The following is an 18,053-nucleotide window of genomic DNA, read 5'->3' as shown; positions in this document are numbered from 1 at the left end:
AGAATACTGACGACTTCGAATTTCTTTGTTCAACTACTGTCCAGTTTCAATTGTTCCAAATATTATGAAAATATTTGAAAAGCTAATGTATTCATAGCAGCCTTCATCGATTTATGAAAAGTTTTTGATACTGTTGACTGTAGTATCCTAGACAATAAAATAGAAAAGCTAGGAATAAGGGAAAACGCCTTAGAATTGCTTCAATCTTACCAACTTATCAGAAAACATTTCGTAAAATTGAATGATACCCTTAATGGCTCTTTGAATATTAACATAGAATGCCCCAAGGTATCATCCTCGGTTCCTTATTCTTTTTAATTTATTATTAGAGATTTTTACCAGGTGTTGTTCTTTCATTTACCGGTGGCACACTAATAATTGTTGTTTAGGGTGCTGAATGGAGATTAGTTGAAAAAATGATAAATACATATCAGACTGTAATCTCACCTTGGATGCAAGTCATTCAGCTGACACTTAATGCTGGAAAATCGCTGTATATCTCGTATACTAATTACAACTAGGCCAACTAGATGTATGTACATACGTTGACGGCAGCCAATTATCTAGACTGAGCAGTGCGACTTACTTGGGTATTATATTCGATGAAAATGTGCGATTGAACATACACACGTTGAAGGCTTCGTTAAGCGCCGTGAATATTTACTAATTGTTTTTCATAAATCAAATAGCATTATGTCAATGAAGATCCTACTCTATTCTCTAACATTGTTAATTATGGATTACCTAGTTGTGTTAACTGAACCTATCACGAAGCTTTAAAATCGATTGCTTAATATAATCATATATAATGGCACCAAGAAAACAATTTCGAAGAAAACTAATGAGCTGGATCAAAAAATGAGCCAATGACTGCCTTGAGATCTCACTATCTTGTATGTAAAATCTATAGAGTGTTTCTGAAATAAGTAGACAGCCGTGCAGGAGGTGGTAGGTACAGCACAATAAAATAAGAATTAAGTAAATTCTTGTCGACACAATCTACTCCTTATTCAAACTATCAATGGATAGACAATTTCTGAAACGTTTAGCATGAAAAGTTTTCCAATACTTAAAGAATAAAAAAAATACAATTTAAAATCGAAGTGGGTAATCAACCCTTCCCAGGTTCCCTTATAGAAACACACGTGAAAAAAAAAATAATTATGATTTCTGAGCTATCATCGTTGATTTTCTTCTTGGGGTATTAAATAAAAATGAAGTGGATTCTTTCACAGATAACTGTATTAAATAACAATATGATGTTATAGAACACAACGATTTAATTATATAAACCTTAAGGGCTGTTCATATATAAGATTTATACGAAAGTTTACAGGCGGACACACATTATTCATACTGTAGCGAGCACGAGTGTGTTTGTGTGTGATCGGGCACATGTGTGCGCAACTAGCCTTTCTTCATGTGCGCCGTATTTGTAAATGTGTATGCCGTACCTGCGTTCTTCGAAAGCAGTTAAACAGTTCAAAGAAAAAATACACTATCCGGATGTTTCGAGAAGGTTCCCGAAAGTAAACAATAGAGTATTTAAAGGAAGAGACGATCGCCGAAAGGGGAAGAAATAAATTGACCGTTGCAGAAGTGAATCGAGAAATAAATTGACAGTGATAGCAGTGAAATAAATAGCGCAGTGAATAGTGATATATCAACAGTAGTGTAAATAAATAGAATAATTCATAACCTAAGTTTAGTAATAATTTAATACTGTTTTTAAGTTCTTTAATAATTAATGTAAATAAATAGTTTTTGTCGTTATCAGTCTTAGAAGTTAATTTTGTTAAACCCACGAACATTACAATACTGTTTAACTGCCAGTAAACGATTCCTCCAAACTCCTCGAATTTCTCCCTCCATCATCACTATCTCACTCTCGGCACCCCCCAAACACTGCGAAGCCAGCATAGTATGGAAATTCATAGTCGTAATGAGAAGTGAGCCCTGGGCTCTGTCATGACTATCGTGCACGTAATGACGTCCCTACCTTCTTTCAGTTTGTAAAATTTAGTTAAAAGAAAACGAATTGTCCTTGCAAAAGAATTATTAATAAGTTAATAAATTTAAAAATTATCTAATCGTTATTTTTTATTTCATGACTTTCTTACTAGGTATCTTTTTAGAACTACACCTATAAAAGAGGAAACGAGTATGATGTGTTCATGGTAAATGCAATGAGAATATTATATTTAACTTCGCTAAATTGCTGGTCTAAGGTTTAATGTTGTTTATTAATCTGATTTGCGTGTCTGTTAGGTACCTACGTAATATAAGCTGGGTCGTAGATTCAGTTTGTCAAGTAGATACTTCGTTAGGCCCTTGTCAAACACATGAAATGCAGTTAGTTGTGAATATCAATAGATGGCGATATACTGCAATATACCTTTATATTATATCATCTTACTTTCTATGGCACAACTTCAGTTTGGCCAGCGATTTATCGAATCAGCGTACCGTATAGCTGATGAGAACGGCAACTAATAAGTACGAAAACACGACCCACATCTGTTAATTTCGATAAATTGTTGACCAAGATCTCAATTTTCTTTAGAATTTAATAAGTTCCTTTATTAGTTTCTTATCGTTTTTACTTCTTTGTTTTCAGAAGAACAGCCTGCTGCGATGCAGCATGCCAACGCTTCGATTTCGTCGACGAATCGGAAATTCTTTAACTTTTGTCTCATTTGGCCTGTATTAATAATCGTGGTTGAACGAAAACGAACAAGATGAACACTGAATTTTCTTGACGAGTATTTTTGTGAAATTCTAAACTACATATATATGTAAATACTTGTACAGCCTGTTAAATCTTTTCCTTAAATGAGAAGGTTACTTTTTGTCATATTCATTGTAGGGATTTATTCAACTTTTCTATGTTAAAAATAAACTGTATAGTTTAACGACTCTTCTTTCATGAATTAATTGTTACACGTGCCTGTGTGTGCTTCTTTATTATAACATTAAAACTATTTCTATCCAAAAAAGGGGAATAAAAATCACTATAACAGGTCAATTGAAAAGTCCCCGGCCTAAAATAGTAAAACACATTTTTTTTGCAAAATTCGTTTTTTTTATTCAACATAATTCCCTTCAAGGGTGATACACTGATTATAGCGATCCTCTAACTTTTCGATACCATTTTTGTAGTACGATTTGTCCTTTGCTTCAAAATAGGCCTCAGTTTCGGCGATCACCTCTTTATTCGACGAAAATTTTTTCCCAACGAGCATTCTTTTGAGATCTGAGAACAGGAAGTAGTCGCTGGGGGCCAGATCTGGAGAATACGGTGGATGCGGAAGCAATTCGAAGCCCAATTCATGAATTTTTGCCATCGTTTTCACTGACTTGTGAGACGGTGCATTGTCTTGGTGAAGCAGGACTTTCTTTTTCTGCAAATGCGGTCGTTTCTCGGCGATTTCGTCCTTCAAACGGTCCAATAACGCTATGTAATAGTCGCTGTTGATGGTCCTTCCTTTTTCAAGGTAGTCAATGAAAATTATTCCACGCGCATCCCAAAATACAGACGCCATAACCTTGCCAGCCGACTGTTGCGTTTTTGCACGCTTTGGAGCGGGTTCATCGTGTGCAGTCCACTCCGATGACTGTCGATTGGACTTCGGAGTGAAATGATGGAGCCATGTTTCATCCATTGTCACATATCGACGCAAAAACTCGGGTTTATTACGCGTGATCATCTTCAAACACTGCTCTGAATCATCAACTCGTCGTTGTTTTTGGTCAAAAGTGAGCTCGCGCGGCACCCACTTTGCACAGAGCTTTCTCATACCCAAATATTCGTGAATGATGTGATGTATACGTTCCGTTGATATCTGTAGAGTGTCTGCTATTTCATTCAATTTCAATTTACGGTCATTCAAAATCATTTTGTGGATTTTTTTAATGTTTTCGTCCGTAACAGCCTCTTTTGGGCGTCCACTGCGTTCACCGTCTTCGGTGCTCATTTCACCACGTCTAAACTTAGCATACCAATCCTTGATGGTTGATTTTCCTGGGGCAGTGTCCGGAAATTCGTTATCAAGCCAAGTTTTTGCTTCAACTGTATTTTTTCCCTTCAAAAAGCAATATTTTATCAACACGCGAAATTCCTTTTTATCCATTTTTTTCACAATAACAAAAGTTGCTTCACTAAAAATGCTATAATTCACAAACTAATGATCCGACAGCCGTCAAATTTATAGACGCGTCTTTTGAAGGTTAGGACTAACTGAAAATCATATGGATTTAGTTTTGGTGCCGCCATCTATGTGTCAGGCCGGGGACTTTTCAATTCACCCTAGTATGTAACCAATTTTATCAAAATAATCTTTTGGTTCAAGCGTCATTAAAAAACTAATGAAAAGTATACACTATGTACTCCAGAAAAATTAAGGGAAAAGAAGATACAAGAAAGAAAGCAGAATGAGCCACTCAGTGATATACATAAACATGGGGGTAATGACCTTACCAAAAGCCCCAACTACTCCGGCAATGATGACTAAGACGCGCATTCGCGTGATGCACCACGTCCGCATATTCTGCACGTGAATACATTAATTTTTCTTTGATATTTCCACATTCAACTTATTTTTGTATTTTGTGGTAATACTTTGCCAATCGAACGCTAACGAGTGCAGATTATTACTAATCATTACGTACAATTGACTGGTCTACGTATCAATTGTTTGCGAAGGTCACGAATAGGTATGTGTGTTTCGTCGAAAGCCGATAAGATACCGCGGTAACTGTACTCAATCACTGATGGCTCGTTAACTGGGGTACTTTTTGTGCACACTTTTTGCATGCCCTACGTTCTGCTATTATGACGAAATGCACCCTACAGTGTCTTCAGATGATATCCTTCAAATATCCCGGAATACTGATCAGACATAGCGTATGTTCGTAAGTATAGTGCTATTAATATAAAAATGTGTAACAGTGATTTTAATACCTAATTAATATCATAAACAACATTACAATAAGAAATAAGTCTAAGAGGAGGTCGCCTTCTTTAAGCAGTTGTACGAAAAAGTAACACAGCATTGTCTATTATAAAGAATTCATAGAAATTTATTGACATGAAATTGGATAGTTTTTTATTCGTTCTATTAAATACATGAAAGTAGTTGATTTCTTGATAAAAATGTGTTGGAATAATCTGCTTTGGAAAGGTAAGTAATTTCGTTCTGTACCTATTAAACATTCCTTTGAATATACAAGCCCGTAAAATTGAATTATTTTGTTCATTGTTTTTTTTTATCACATTGTAAATTTCTGTAACCACTGTTCCTGAGAAACGGCAGTGCATGGGACGTGATATACTGTATTTTTAGTGCAAATGTGTATTGCTAGACTGCATAAATGGCAAATCAATAAGCAGTTACGTTTGCACATACACTGAAAGGAAAGCATTCACCGACCGTAGAGGGATACAAGATTCTATTACATTTATATCAAATGTATGATATATTGACAGGGTTGATAAAATTATCGACCAATATAACGGACAACACCAGATTGAGGATGAAATTCGGTGTTATCTACGTATATCGCTTCGACTATTTTTATGAACAAACATCTACAACACTGATACGCAAAACATCGCTGCTGTCTTGTGGAAGGAATTATTCTGAATATTTTTGGATAGTCGATTATACAATTTCTCCATCAGTATATGCTGTTCCATAACTATATAGCGATTAACATTTTCAGTACGTATGGGAGACCCCAAAATCACTCAAAAACTGAATTTTACATTTAAAATTAAATTATGCTAAGAATTGAGAAGTCGAAATTACCCAAAAACAACAGAACTTCTTGAAAAATGAAATTTAATTTCTTAGGTAACCTGCATAAATTTGAAACGTTTTCGCCACTTTTGGCATATCTTGTGTGTGTATATATCCAGTTACGTTCAAATTGTACAGACTAAGGTAAGTGACAAGGTAAAACAACATGACAGTTTCAATATACCTAAAAGGAGAAGCCGTAGTAGCCACAGAACGAATGAAAGACGATTAGCAAATATGTAACTACTTGAATTTTTACTTAATCACTCACCATAGATATTATTTTTAATTACAAAAAATTTTTTCAAGTGTACGAGGTTAAATATACTTTAGAAATACCCGATTTAATTTCCACACGTAATTTTGTTGACTTGGATTACTTCGGAACAACAGCAGCGGTCAAATGCATTTTTTCTTGAGTATATGAAGATGCAGATGGAGAATAACAAATATCAGCAGATAGGAAAATGATGACGAAAAGATTAAAAAAAAGTTGAAGTTCAACAAAAACAAAGTTAGAAAATCGGAATCTTTAGCTTTGCTATTTGGAGTTGCAGATAGCACTAAACCATTTGATAGAAAAGATGAGTGAGAAATGGATTAGTGATTTCGAACGATGGAATGATTTAAATAAGCTGGTTTTTGCGACAAGATTATTAATTTGCCCGAGTATCTGCAAAAGCTAAATCATAAATCGGACAAAACTAGCAAAACACTATTGGATAATTTTTCTGTGTTAAATAAATTGCTTATATGCCTACATATACAAATAAATATACATGACAAGAAAACTCGTTACAATTGGTGTGGTGTTAAAAATAATCAATAAGAAGACAATTTTCTGGTGAAAATTGGAAGATAATCAAAATATTCTACAGCGAAATGATGATACAACTGAGAATGAAACTACCTTACGCTGGTCCTCAAATGAGACTGGATTTGATACGGAAATATTTTTATTTGAAGACGAATGGACATCATCATTGTCATAGCATCGTCAGTCCTAAGGCTGGCTAGACACGCACCTCCACTCTTTTCTCTCTTGAACTAATCTTTACCTAAAACTAGAGTAAATATTTTACAGTAGTATGTGATCCAATCTATGTCTACCACTATTCCTATTAACTCCTATTTCTGCTTCTAATATGTATCTAACTAGCCCTTAGAAGAATAGACAAAAGAAGAAAAATTTAACGGAAATTGTCGAGAAATATTTAATGATACATTGATCTATTGAATAAACAATTCCATGAAAATCATGCAAAACCGAAAATAAGTTTCTGGAAGACTTCCAACTATTTGAAATGAAATCGTTGTGCATTCAATAAGATAAAGTGCCCTTAGGAAGCGCGTAGTACAGATTCGAGAAAAGGCAACTGTTAATCGTGCTAAGAAGGTTGGTAAACGATGTTCTGCAATACCTTCACGATGGTATTTCAGAAGCATTACTTGGTGTAAACAAATCCCTTGTGCAAGCACGTGAGCATTTTTACTAATTATAAGTCAACTGAATAAGAAAAGTGCAGGAAGCGCACAACTTACGGAGTTAGCAAGGTACTACAAAAGCAACAGCATAATCTTATGCGTCAACATAATAATAGCGGCAGCTGTTTCGAGAGAATTGCAATTGTTGCAGTGCGATCATTTCCAGAAGCAGATGGTTAGAAATACATACATCATTGTGGCAAAAGAATTTATTATGAAAGAGGTTGAATCCTTCGCGGGAGCGCCTACCGTAGCTTTGAAACATGGCAGGAGCGTGATTCTGGCATGACAGTGGCGTGGCATAACTTTTTCCAACGCACACAGGTATAGCTTGGCAGTATTGGATATCATAATGTCATTCGATTAAGATGTGTTAGATTCAGGAAATTTACTGAATAAAAATGGAAATCGTCCGAAAGGAAGATTTTGACTAAATCCCTACTGGAAAGCCAAACAAACACATTTCTATTTGAACATTTGCAACATATGTGATCATAAATGAGAGATTTGCTTCAATCATTGAAACAAACGAATATAGAAATTTGGATCATCTTTCACTTTTGGTTATTCAACAACAAACTTAAGTGGCGTGACAAGAAAATAGAGTAACTTTTACTTTTATTGCAGTGGCATGACAAGCCATAACTGGCATATTACTCGTTACGTTTGTTCAGTGAGCGCTGATGCATTTGCTAGTGTTGGTTCAATTTGAAGTGGCAACCTAGATGCACGCCACTTGTTAGATCACGCGCCAGATCCTGCGCCACGTCACTTCGGTGGGAGCTCTGGTTTATCTAATAATAGGCCACCACAGTAGCAGAAAACGTCGTCAAACATCTAAACAGTTGATTCGATTGAAGCTTTACGTCGATGAGGTTCAACACTTTAGAGTCCGCCATACGAGATCATTGCGGAATTGAGCATTCGCAAAGGTATAGATAAACAAGACTATGAACAAGTAGATATTTAGCCAAAATGATCTTCAAATACAGCAGCCCTATTTTGTTAGTCAAAATAAAGACCAGGGAAACACGAAATTACTGTAAATTAAAGAATAATGATCAATCTCATTACCTTTTTCTGAAGAAGTACGATTTAGCACAACAGACTTAGAGAATGTTTTTTCACGTGTCTGCAGAGCCAAAAAATGTGGAGGATAGATTAATATTAATGAGTCAAACCGGCCAGTCAGAATTTTCGAAATTCGATTTATGTAATACTCCGGCAGTCTTCAAAAAAATTCTTCACACTTTTAATGACGATATAGAGTAGGAAAAGAAACTGTCAGTTTTGAAGAAAAGAGAAATTTTTTAGCTTTTATTGTTGAGGACGAAAAATGTGCGGTAAAATGGCAATGGCTATTTAGAGATTTTCAGAATCAACAACGATTAAAAAACTTCAATGTTCTTGAGCTGGAAACAATGGATGAATATAACTTTAGTGAGAAAATCGAATGGTTCATGTAAAAGCCTTCACCGTTTTGTCATGGTCAATATATTCTATTGCCACAATGATATATGTATTTATAATCACATGGAGTAATTGGTTGTATCAGATTGGCCTAGGAGGAATATGAATGCACTCAAGATGCAAAAATTCACAAACAGTTGGTGGAGCTAAGTTGCCCAAAAAAAGTGATCTACTACTGCGAGAACTGACGAGTCCAGTCAAGACCATTAAAAATCACACCTCCACTTTTTGATGAAAAGATTACTGGTCCGTTTACCTGAAGCAGTTTGGAGCAGTGGCAGACAAAAACGCACGAACTGATCCAGAAAAAGCAACAGCACTAATAATTACTTACAACAGAACAAGCAGAAATCGACGATAGTACACTTACAAAAGAAGGTGTTATGTTGCTCAGCAGTGAATGCGTAATAGGTGTGGAAAAAGCCACTGCTAGAAACATGGGAGAACGGAACCCTAAATGCTGGAAATATGGTAGGACTGGTTATTTCGCTCAGGACTGCAACAACTGCAGTGGTCGTCCAAACAACTTGTGGAAAATTAGGACACCTAAGTCGAAAGTGCCCCTCAAACAAAACACGACAGTCGGAAAACTAAAGCCAGCTAACTTTATAGAGTGCAAATTGGCTCACCCTCACCAAGCCCACGAAGAAGTTTAACATTGGACATATCTAACTCATTATTGATAGAAGAATCTATAATTAAATACAACGTTAGAATGGTTATTGACACAGGGGCTTCCAACACCATTGGCAAAAAGACTCACCTCGACAACAGCTACCAGAGAGACATCACCAATCCATGGAGATTCCAACGTAGAAAGAAGAATTGAAAATGCGATCTTATACAGTTAAGTATTGGTGGCTGGCATAATAGATGATATCATCATTGGATCGGACCTTCTTCAAGAACATGCAAACGGCTTAAATATAGGCACCTCTACTATGCGCATCGATGAACAGCAGATAATAATGTCAAATTCCAAGACGAAGCTTGCTACCTATAGATAGAAGGAGATCGAGTATCACTAAGTCACTCTGAGAGCATCGTAAAAGTCAGAATGGACGACGATACCGGCTGATTGGTAGGGGTATTCGAACCGGACAATCAAAACTTGAAACAGAGAGCATAATTGGTAGGACGTACGCTCTTAAGATGTGGAACATCATCGATTCCTGTTAGAATAGCTAATTTGAAAAACTTCGATCAAAAGATAAGTAAAGGCGCAGAGTTGGGAGTATTTGAATCAGTAGCTGAAATCCATCACTATGACTGATTAGAAGAACCTCAGACGAAACCGACGTCAATGCCTGCAACTTTCGCAGAACTGGTAAAATGGTAACAATCTCAACAAACACCGAGTCAAGCAATTGGAAGAACATCGTAGCTTAACACGACTTCATCCTCTCAGGTCAAGACTTTGGTAGGACCTGCTTAACAAACCACCGCATCAATATTGAAACAGCAAGGCCCATTAAACAACCACCTAAAAGAATTCCCTGGGCTAAGCAAAAAGAAGTCAGTAATCTTACAGCACGTATAAACAAGGGGTGATAGAACCATCTCAGAGTACGAGTTGTACTATCCAGAAACCCTTACGTGGAAAACTGTAACCATTTATTATCTGCGGAGAACAAGGAAGAATTGACACCGATCTGTTATAATCTAACCACCGTGGACAATGCGGTGTTGAGAAGAATGTAGAAATTTCAAGTGGTACATCCGAAGAACAAAGTTTCAGAAGTCTTAGAAGAAGGACATTTTGGCGTTACAAACACTCTAGCAAATGAACGCGATAGATTTAATTGGCTACAAAGTAGAAGCGTTGTGAAAAACTGGTGCAAAAAATACTAAACATGTGTCGCCAGTTAAGGACCAAAGACAAAGAGTTGTGGAAGCATATGAGATACCGAAAATAGCCGTATGAAGACTAGACACGATAGACGAGCCAACTCTGCTGGTCTTACTGAAGGTGACAAATTTTCGCTATTCAATCCATCAAAGCGGAAGGGACATTGCCCAAAATTACAACTAACTTGGGATGGTCCATATACCATTACTCGAGGCATCAATAACATTTCATAAGGAGCCTCGGACAATAATGAAGATCGTCCATTTTGACCGACTTGCACCTAACAGTGGCAACGTCACTAATTGATTGTAGGAGGGCAGTGTCACATGTATGTAGACAAAAGAGGTGGAGCAAATTAGAAAAAATCATTCACATTAATATATATGTCAAGAACAGTAGGAAGAGATAAGGTAAAGCGACGGGGAATAGGAAGAATATTGACATGAATAATAAAAAATTTAAAACTAAATGAGTACAACAGTAGAAGAAATAATTGTTATTAGAATAGAATAGAAATAAATATACCAATGGAAAATAGTAACTCTGTAAAACAGAAGACAAAAACTTGTAATCAGATATGAAGAAATCCCTAAGAGAAGTTCCTAACAGGAGCATATTTTGATGCAGAAGTGGGAAATAAGGAGAAAAATTAATTTAATTGCCAGAAATGACGTGACCACAAATTTATACAAAATGTAAACACGAAAGGGACTGGAAGTGATATAGGAAATGGAGGATCCTCAGTAATTGGCTGTGGGATAATAAACATAGGCATGCAAATAGAATATCATAAAATTCCATATTTGAGAAAAACAGAGTTGGATCACTTCCCAGTATAGATGTATATATACAAAGCAGTGGATATAGCGTAGGGTCGAGTCGCCTTCAATAAAAATAAGTCACTTCCACTCTGGCGAACGGTTAATTTAAAAATTCGAAAAAGGTTGTTAAAGGTGTATGTTTGGAGCGCGGTGCTGTGGGGATGGGAAACATGGACGGCGGGCGCTGCGGAAAAGAAAAGGTTAGAAGCGTTCGAAATGTGGTGTTATAGGCGGATGATGAGGATATCGTGGATAGAGAAGGTTAGAATTGAGGAGGAATTGGAAAGAATAGGAAAACAGAGAACTCTACGGAAGTCAATAAGAAATAGGCGAGATAGGTTAGTAGGACACATTTTCAGACATGGAGGTCTAATCAGAAACATATTAGAGGCAGAAACGGGGGTAGAAACAGACCTAGTTTAGGGAAATGCGAAGACTAGCTCAGGATAAGAAAGAGTAGAAATGCGTGTCCAACCAGTCTCAGGACTGACGACCTTATGATGATGAAGGTCCACACAAAATTCTACAACCTGCTCGAACAACAATTATTGTAAATCTTATTAACTAATTGTAAGTATGGCATTGTCAACGTATAGGCTGAAAGTTGTACAAGGTTTGTCCTAATTCGTTTAATGAATAATATGGCATCCATCCAATAAGAAGAATAGGTAAATGAACTACCAGAAGAACTAGGGTATAGAAATATAACAAACAATACCGAAATTGTATCATTTTCATGAACCAGCACATGAGCATACCATGAGAAACAACAATCAAAATAATAGAAACCGAGATGAAAAATAAAAATGATCGGAAACGATTGTTCAACAAAATACACCGGAATAGTTTTTAACAAAAATGGTAAATATAAATCAAAAGAGCTTCATTTCATGTAACAAATAAAAACAATCATAAGGGTATTTAACGTATCAATTCCTACAAATAAGGTAAAACAAATTTAACTAATGTACAATATCTAACAGTCGAAATTCGACAGCACATATAGCACCAAAAAGCAAAAAATGTAGTTACTACTATGCATGGACACGTATAAACAAAAAATGAAAAACCACATCGTAATCGACAGAACAAACAGCCAATCAGACTCTATATTATCTCTATCATATCCCACATCAAAGAACAAGTGCATCAATACACAATCATAACACATATTCAGCGGTAGTCGAAAATAGCCTTAGCGAAACAGCTGTTGCAAAAATAGAAACGAACAAAATTGGAAAATAAAACGAAAGCTATACATCGCCAGAACAAAGTTCATGTAGCTTTCACTTTGACGATATCATGCTTTTGGCAAATAGACTGAAGGGAGTTTGATCAAATTGTAGAACATTGTCTAACGTAACGGATCAAAATAAAGTCTATATTAATGGAAATACTCCAGAGACGGTATACAAAACATTCCTTACTTTGACCGCTCCCAAAATTAACAGTGAGATCATACACACGAGGAAAAGCAAAGTGATTGCTGAAAGTATGATGAGAAAACGACAAATATATATCTAACGGCAAATGAAGCATAAAAATTAGAACTACGATATTAGGTACTTATATAGTTTTCTTTAGTTGTGTATGGTACCAAAGTGTGGATCGTTAGAGGAACAATGAAGCAACAGCTAGTTTGGGATGGGGTATTATACACCGACTCAATGAATTGCATACGTACCTATATGTTCTGGAGTATCTAAGAGAAATAAAGGACAAAGAAACTATAAATATATACAGTTACGAAACAAAGATGAAATGCTTTGGACACCTACTGAGAAGCCAAAATTATGAATCTTTTAGATGAAAAACTATAAGACAACAAACAGAAACAACTGAGATTGACATCCATAAGAAGATAACGTTGACCAAAAAAATATACAATGATAGAGAATAGTCATAACCAAAAACGCAGTTTAGGCTGTATATTCATGATTTTCGGTTAAAATGCGATTGGTTACTATCAACAAAATTTTCCATGCCAGAATGGTAAAAAAAAATGCTAAAATTTTTCAAAATCACCAGAGGAACATGTAATAGAACCAAAATAACACCAAACTCATTCCTCCAGATATTCTGCCACGTGCAAGATTTATCAAATTTTATGGAAAATAATCAGACCAGTTACTATTAATTACAAGGTTATTACCAACAAAAATTTGGCAGCAGTTGAATCATAAGCTTTTTGTTTTTTGAGACAACACAAATAAATACATAAATGATCAGAGCTATATATTTTGGACTAACCGATGCAAAAAAATATACCCTATTTTTAGAGAAAATAAGTTATTGAGAAATACAGTTTGAGCCGTGTGACATTCAGCGCATAGCTTAACATTTGTTTCAACCTCAAGACCAGTTACAAACAATAATTTATCAGTAGATAAATTAGTACACTGTACACTCATTGAATCCCAATAAAACACAGAAAAGCATGTGACTCGTTAAGCATCCCCATTGTTATATTGCACTGCTATCATAAAAATATCGAAGTTACACTTATAGAGGACTAGAATAACCAGAAGAGCTTGTTTTGAGCTCTTAATATTAATACCTTGGGTTAAGATTAGTTTTAACCTCAATATTTGTTACAAACAACAAAAATTTGTTAAACCACACTAACAATTGATTGCGTTTCAATTGTGGTAAACCACTCACAAATTCAATGATCGTACCCATCGATTATAGTGTAAAAAGTTCAGTACCGATATATTTTGAACTATAGACATTCACGGCTTAGGTTAATATCAATTTCAACTTTAAAACCGGCTACAACCAACAAAAATCCATCAGTAATACACCAATATTGAAAAAAAAAAAGGAATGCACAAAGCATATTTAAAGAATTTCATTTCTTCTTCCAGTTAGAGTTGCTTCTATATACCTNTTGAAAGTTTTAATTCTGAGAAATTTCTACTAAACGAAACTATAATAAAACTCTCAAGAGCATAGGTGTCTGTTCCGAAATTGCAGGCATTTAAATTTATTTTCTTTCTATCCAAAGAAATTGTAGGTAGGATTTTCAATTTCCAATTTGCATATAATTTACCAATATTGAAAAAAAAAAGGAATGCACAAAGCATATTTAAAGAATTTCATTTCTTCTTCCAGTTAGAGTTGCTTCTATATACCTTGGGTTAAGATTAGTTTTAACCTCAAGATCTGTCACAAGCAACAAAAATTTGTTAAACCAGAATAACAATTACTACAGTTTTAATTGTTGTAAACACATTTGCATGGAACCACTGACAAATTCAATGATCGCAACCATCTATTACAGTATAAAAAGTTCAGTACCAATATATTTTAGACTGTAGACATTCACGGCTTGGGTTGATATCAATTTCAACTTTAAAACCGGCTACAACCAACAAATATCCATCAGTAATACACCAATATTGAAAAAAAAGGAATGCACAAAGCATATTTAAAGAATTTCATTTCTTATTCCAGTTAGAGTTGCTTCTATATACCTTGGGTTAAGATTAGTTTTAACTTCAAGATTTGATACAAGCAACAAAAATTTGTTAAACCACACCAACAATTGATTGAGTTTCAATTCTGGTAAACACATTTGCATGGAACCACTGACAAATTCAATGATCGTACCCATCGATTATAGTGTAAAAAGTTCAGTACCGATATATTTTGAACTGTAGACATTCACGGCTTAGGTTAATATCAATTTCAACTTTAAAACCGGCTACAACCAACAAAAATCCATCAGTAATACACCAATATTGAAAAAAAAAAGGAATGCACAAAGCATATTTAAAGAATTTCATTTCTTCTTCCAGTTAGAGTTGCTTCTATATACCTTGGGTTAAGATTAGTTTTAACCTCAAGATCTGTCACAAGCAACAAAAATTTGTTAAACCAGAATAACAATTACTACAGTTTTAATTGTTGTAAACACATTTGCATGGAACCACTGACAAATTCAATGATCGCAACCATCTATTACAGTATAAAAAGTTCAGTACCAATATATTTTAGACTGTAGACATTCACGGCTTGGGTTGATATCAATTTCAACTTTAAAACCGGCTACAACCAACAAATATCCATCAGTAATACACCAATATTGAAAGAAAAAGCAATACACAAAGCATATATAAAGAATTTCATTTCTTCTTCCAGTTACAGTTGTTTTTATATAAGATCGACTACAAGCAACAAAAATTTGTTAAACCACAATGACAATTAGTTGAGTTTTAATTGTGACAAACACATTTTCATGGTACCATCGACAAATTCAATGATCACGCCCATCTATTACAAGTGCAAAGTTCAGTACCGATACATTTTGGACTGTAGACATTCACGACTTGGGTTAGTATTAATTTCAACCTCAAGACCGGTTACAACCAACAAAAATCCATCAATAATAAACAAATATTGATGGAAAAAGGAATACACAAAGCATATTTAAAGAAATTCATTTCTTCTTCCAGTTAGAGTTGCTTCTATATACCTTGGGTTAAGATTAGTTTTAACCTCAAGATCTGTTACAAGCAACAAAATATTGTTAAACCAGAATAACAATTACTACAGCTTTAATTGTTGTAAACACATTTGCATGGAACCACTGACAAATTCAATAATTGTGCCCACCTATTACAGTGTATAAAGTTTAGTACCAATGTATTTGAACTGTAGCAATTCACGGCTTGGGTTAATATTAATTTCAACCTCAACACCGGCTACAACCAACAAAAATCCATCAATACTTCATAAATATTGAAAGAAAAAGGAATACACAAAGCATATATAAAGAATTTCTTTTCTTCTTCCAGTTAGTGTTGCTTTTATATTGCCACTTAAAATTGAGTAGTAGAAATTGCTATGTAAAATATATAGAAATAATAAACAAATATAAATATAATCGTCTAACGTATATTCAGTTTTTTATGAGTAAATCCACAAAAAAGAAGAAATTCTCATAAATATGTATAGGTATGTACCTACTTCTATTAATACTTCCAACAATAAAAAAAAACAATAACACATACAAGAGCCTCAATAAAACTCAAATTCCTGCTCTAAAAGTTTCGGGGGCTCTAAACGTTCTCGTAGATTTATAATTTTAAGCCATCATACCAGACAAAATTATGGAATTTCCGTCCAATAATTTAGAGTCTAACCCCCTGTGCAATAGTTTAGTTTTAATATACAGAGATATCCCAATGCAAATTTAATCTCCAACCTAAATTACGTGCACCAAAACTTAACGAACTGACCACTGGTAGCAACTGTCTAGAGATAGTGTTCACTATGCTAAATTACCTACCTAAATGAAACGTAAAGATAAGAAATGAATGATAAAATTAATTTAAAATTAAAAGTCGGTAATGGATTGAATGCAATGATAATGAATTGGATCACTGAATCAGTAATAATAAATACCTACATAAGACAATTTTCGAGTCAAATAAAAACAGTAAATAGTAATACGCCAAAAAAAAAATTCAAAAAATGTAATAAAAGGGGTGTTTGGTCGGACCCACTCCAATTCGATACAAAGAATCAAATTAAACTGGAGTATTTACCAAATAATATAATAAAACGCTTCAAATTATGAATAATTAACTACAACTGCTGTATGCACAACGAATACACAATCATAATACCTACCAAGTAGTTACAAGTACATAATAGGTACCTATATTAAACCAAATTCAGGTCCAGCAAACATCAAAGGCCAAAGACAAAAATTCGGCGATTCATAGAAAGGGTACACAGGAATCAAAAAGATTATATAAAGCGAATGAATGAACTACCGGCTTCAATAATCAGTTGGAGAATTAAACATAAGAATAGCACTTTTTGTTAATAAAACAAAAAATTTTGGTTAAAGTAACTTCGTTATGTTAAATAGCTGGCCGATTGCAAAGACCAAGAAACTAACGAATTATTGTCAAATTTTACTTACTTTCACTCACCTAAAAACACAGCAATACAAACTAGTTATATGTAATAATATAAAATTCTACGAAAACATGCACTCTGTAAACTGAATCTAAACAGAAGTGAACTAAACATTTTGGCTCTCGGGCTTGCAGGAATTTGCGATGGCTTCTTCACGAAGCACTGATGACGCGTAAAACGTTGCGTACATGCATCATGTTGGTTAACTGCGACTCTTCGCGGAAATGTTCTCGTAATTTAACCAATCGCGTAGTTGAATTGCAGTCCCACTCTATAAAATTAAAATGTATGTGTGTTTTGCTTCGTGAGAGTTCCATCGCCTGACCACAACTCTGAAGAAAATGAATAACGAGAGCGAGAGAAACAACAAACGCTTAAAAAACGATAGTAGAGTTCCTTCCTCTCCAATCGAAATTATATTATGTTATTTAAGGAGATAATNTCGACCCTGCGTTATCCTCTGCATTATATTTCTTCCGTCCTGACTTATCTGACTTCCTAGATACCTAAAACCCAGGCATTTCTGCTAATCTTTCACATACTAATCTTTTGGTACCTCTCTGTATCTATTCTTGAGTTGTACTGTCTTTAATGACGTTGATTATGACTTCGGTTTCTGATTAAAAAGTAGCGGTGACAGTGTATATCCTTCTCTGACTCCTTTCTTCTGCATCAAGGGGATGTATCTACGAGAAAAAG

At 34.8% G+C, this 18,053-nt stretch overlaps 1 protein-coding gene and 1 long non-coding RNA gene across 3 annotated transcripts in view; one reads left to right on the top strand and one right to left on the bottom strand.

The window, feature by feature from the left end:
- LOC108736931 (netrin receptor DCC-like) overlaps positions 1-2,845 on the top strand; it is an 82,498-nt gene extending 79,653 nt beyond the window's left edge. For both annotated transcript variants that reach the window (XM_018469550.1, XM_018469548.1), the window contains exon 6: positions 2,618-2,845. In XM_018469550.1, the coding sequence (XP_018325052.1) occupies positions 2,618-2,742 (125 nt within the window). In that variant the 3' untranslated portion in view covers positions 2,743-2,845. The remainder of the gene's footprint in view (positions 1-2,617) is intronic.
- Positions 1-17,425, bottom strand: part of LOC108736933 — a 126,136-nt gene extending 108,711 nt beyond the window's left edge. The window contains exon 1 of the long non-coding RNA XR_001937789.1: positions 17,359-17,425. This is a non-coding gene — a long non-coding RNA (uncharacterized LOC108736933). The remainder of the gene's footprint in view (positions 1-17,358) is intronic.
- Positions 17,426-18,053: the final 628 nt, after the last annotated feature.

The sequence above is a fragment of the Agrilus planipennis genome, unplaced genomic scaffold (genome assembly GCF_000699045.2).
Source record: "Agrilus planipennis isolate EAB-ADULT unplaced genomic scaffold, Apla_2.0 scaffold151, whole genome shotgun sequence".
NCBI classification, from domain to species: Eukaryota; Metazoa; Arthropoda; class Insecta; order Coleoptera; family Buprestidae; genus Agrilus; species Agrilus planipennis.
This window is presented reverse-complemented; position numbering and strand designations above follow the sequence as displayed.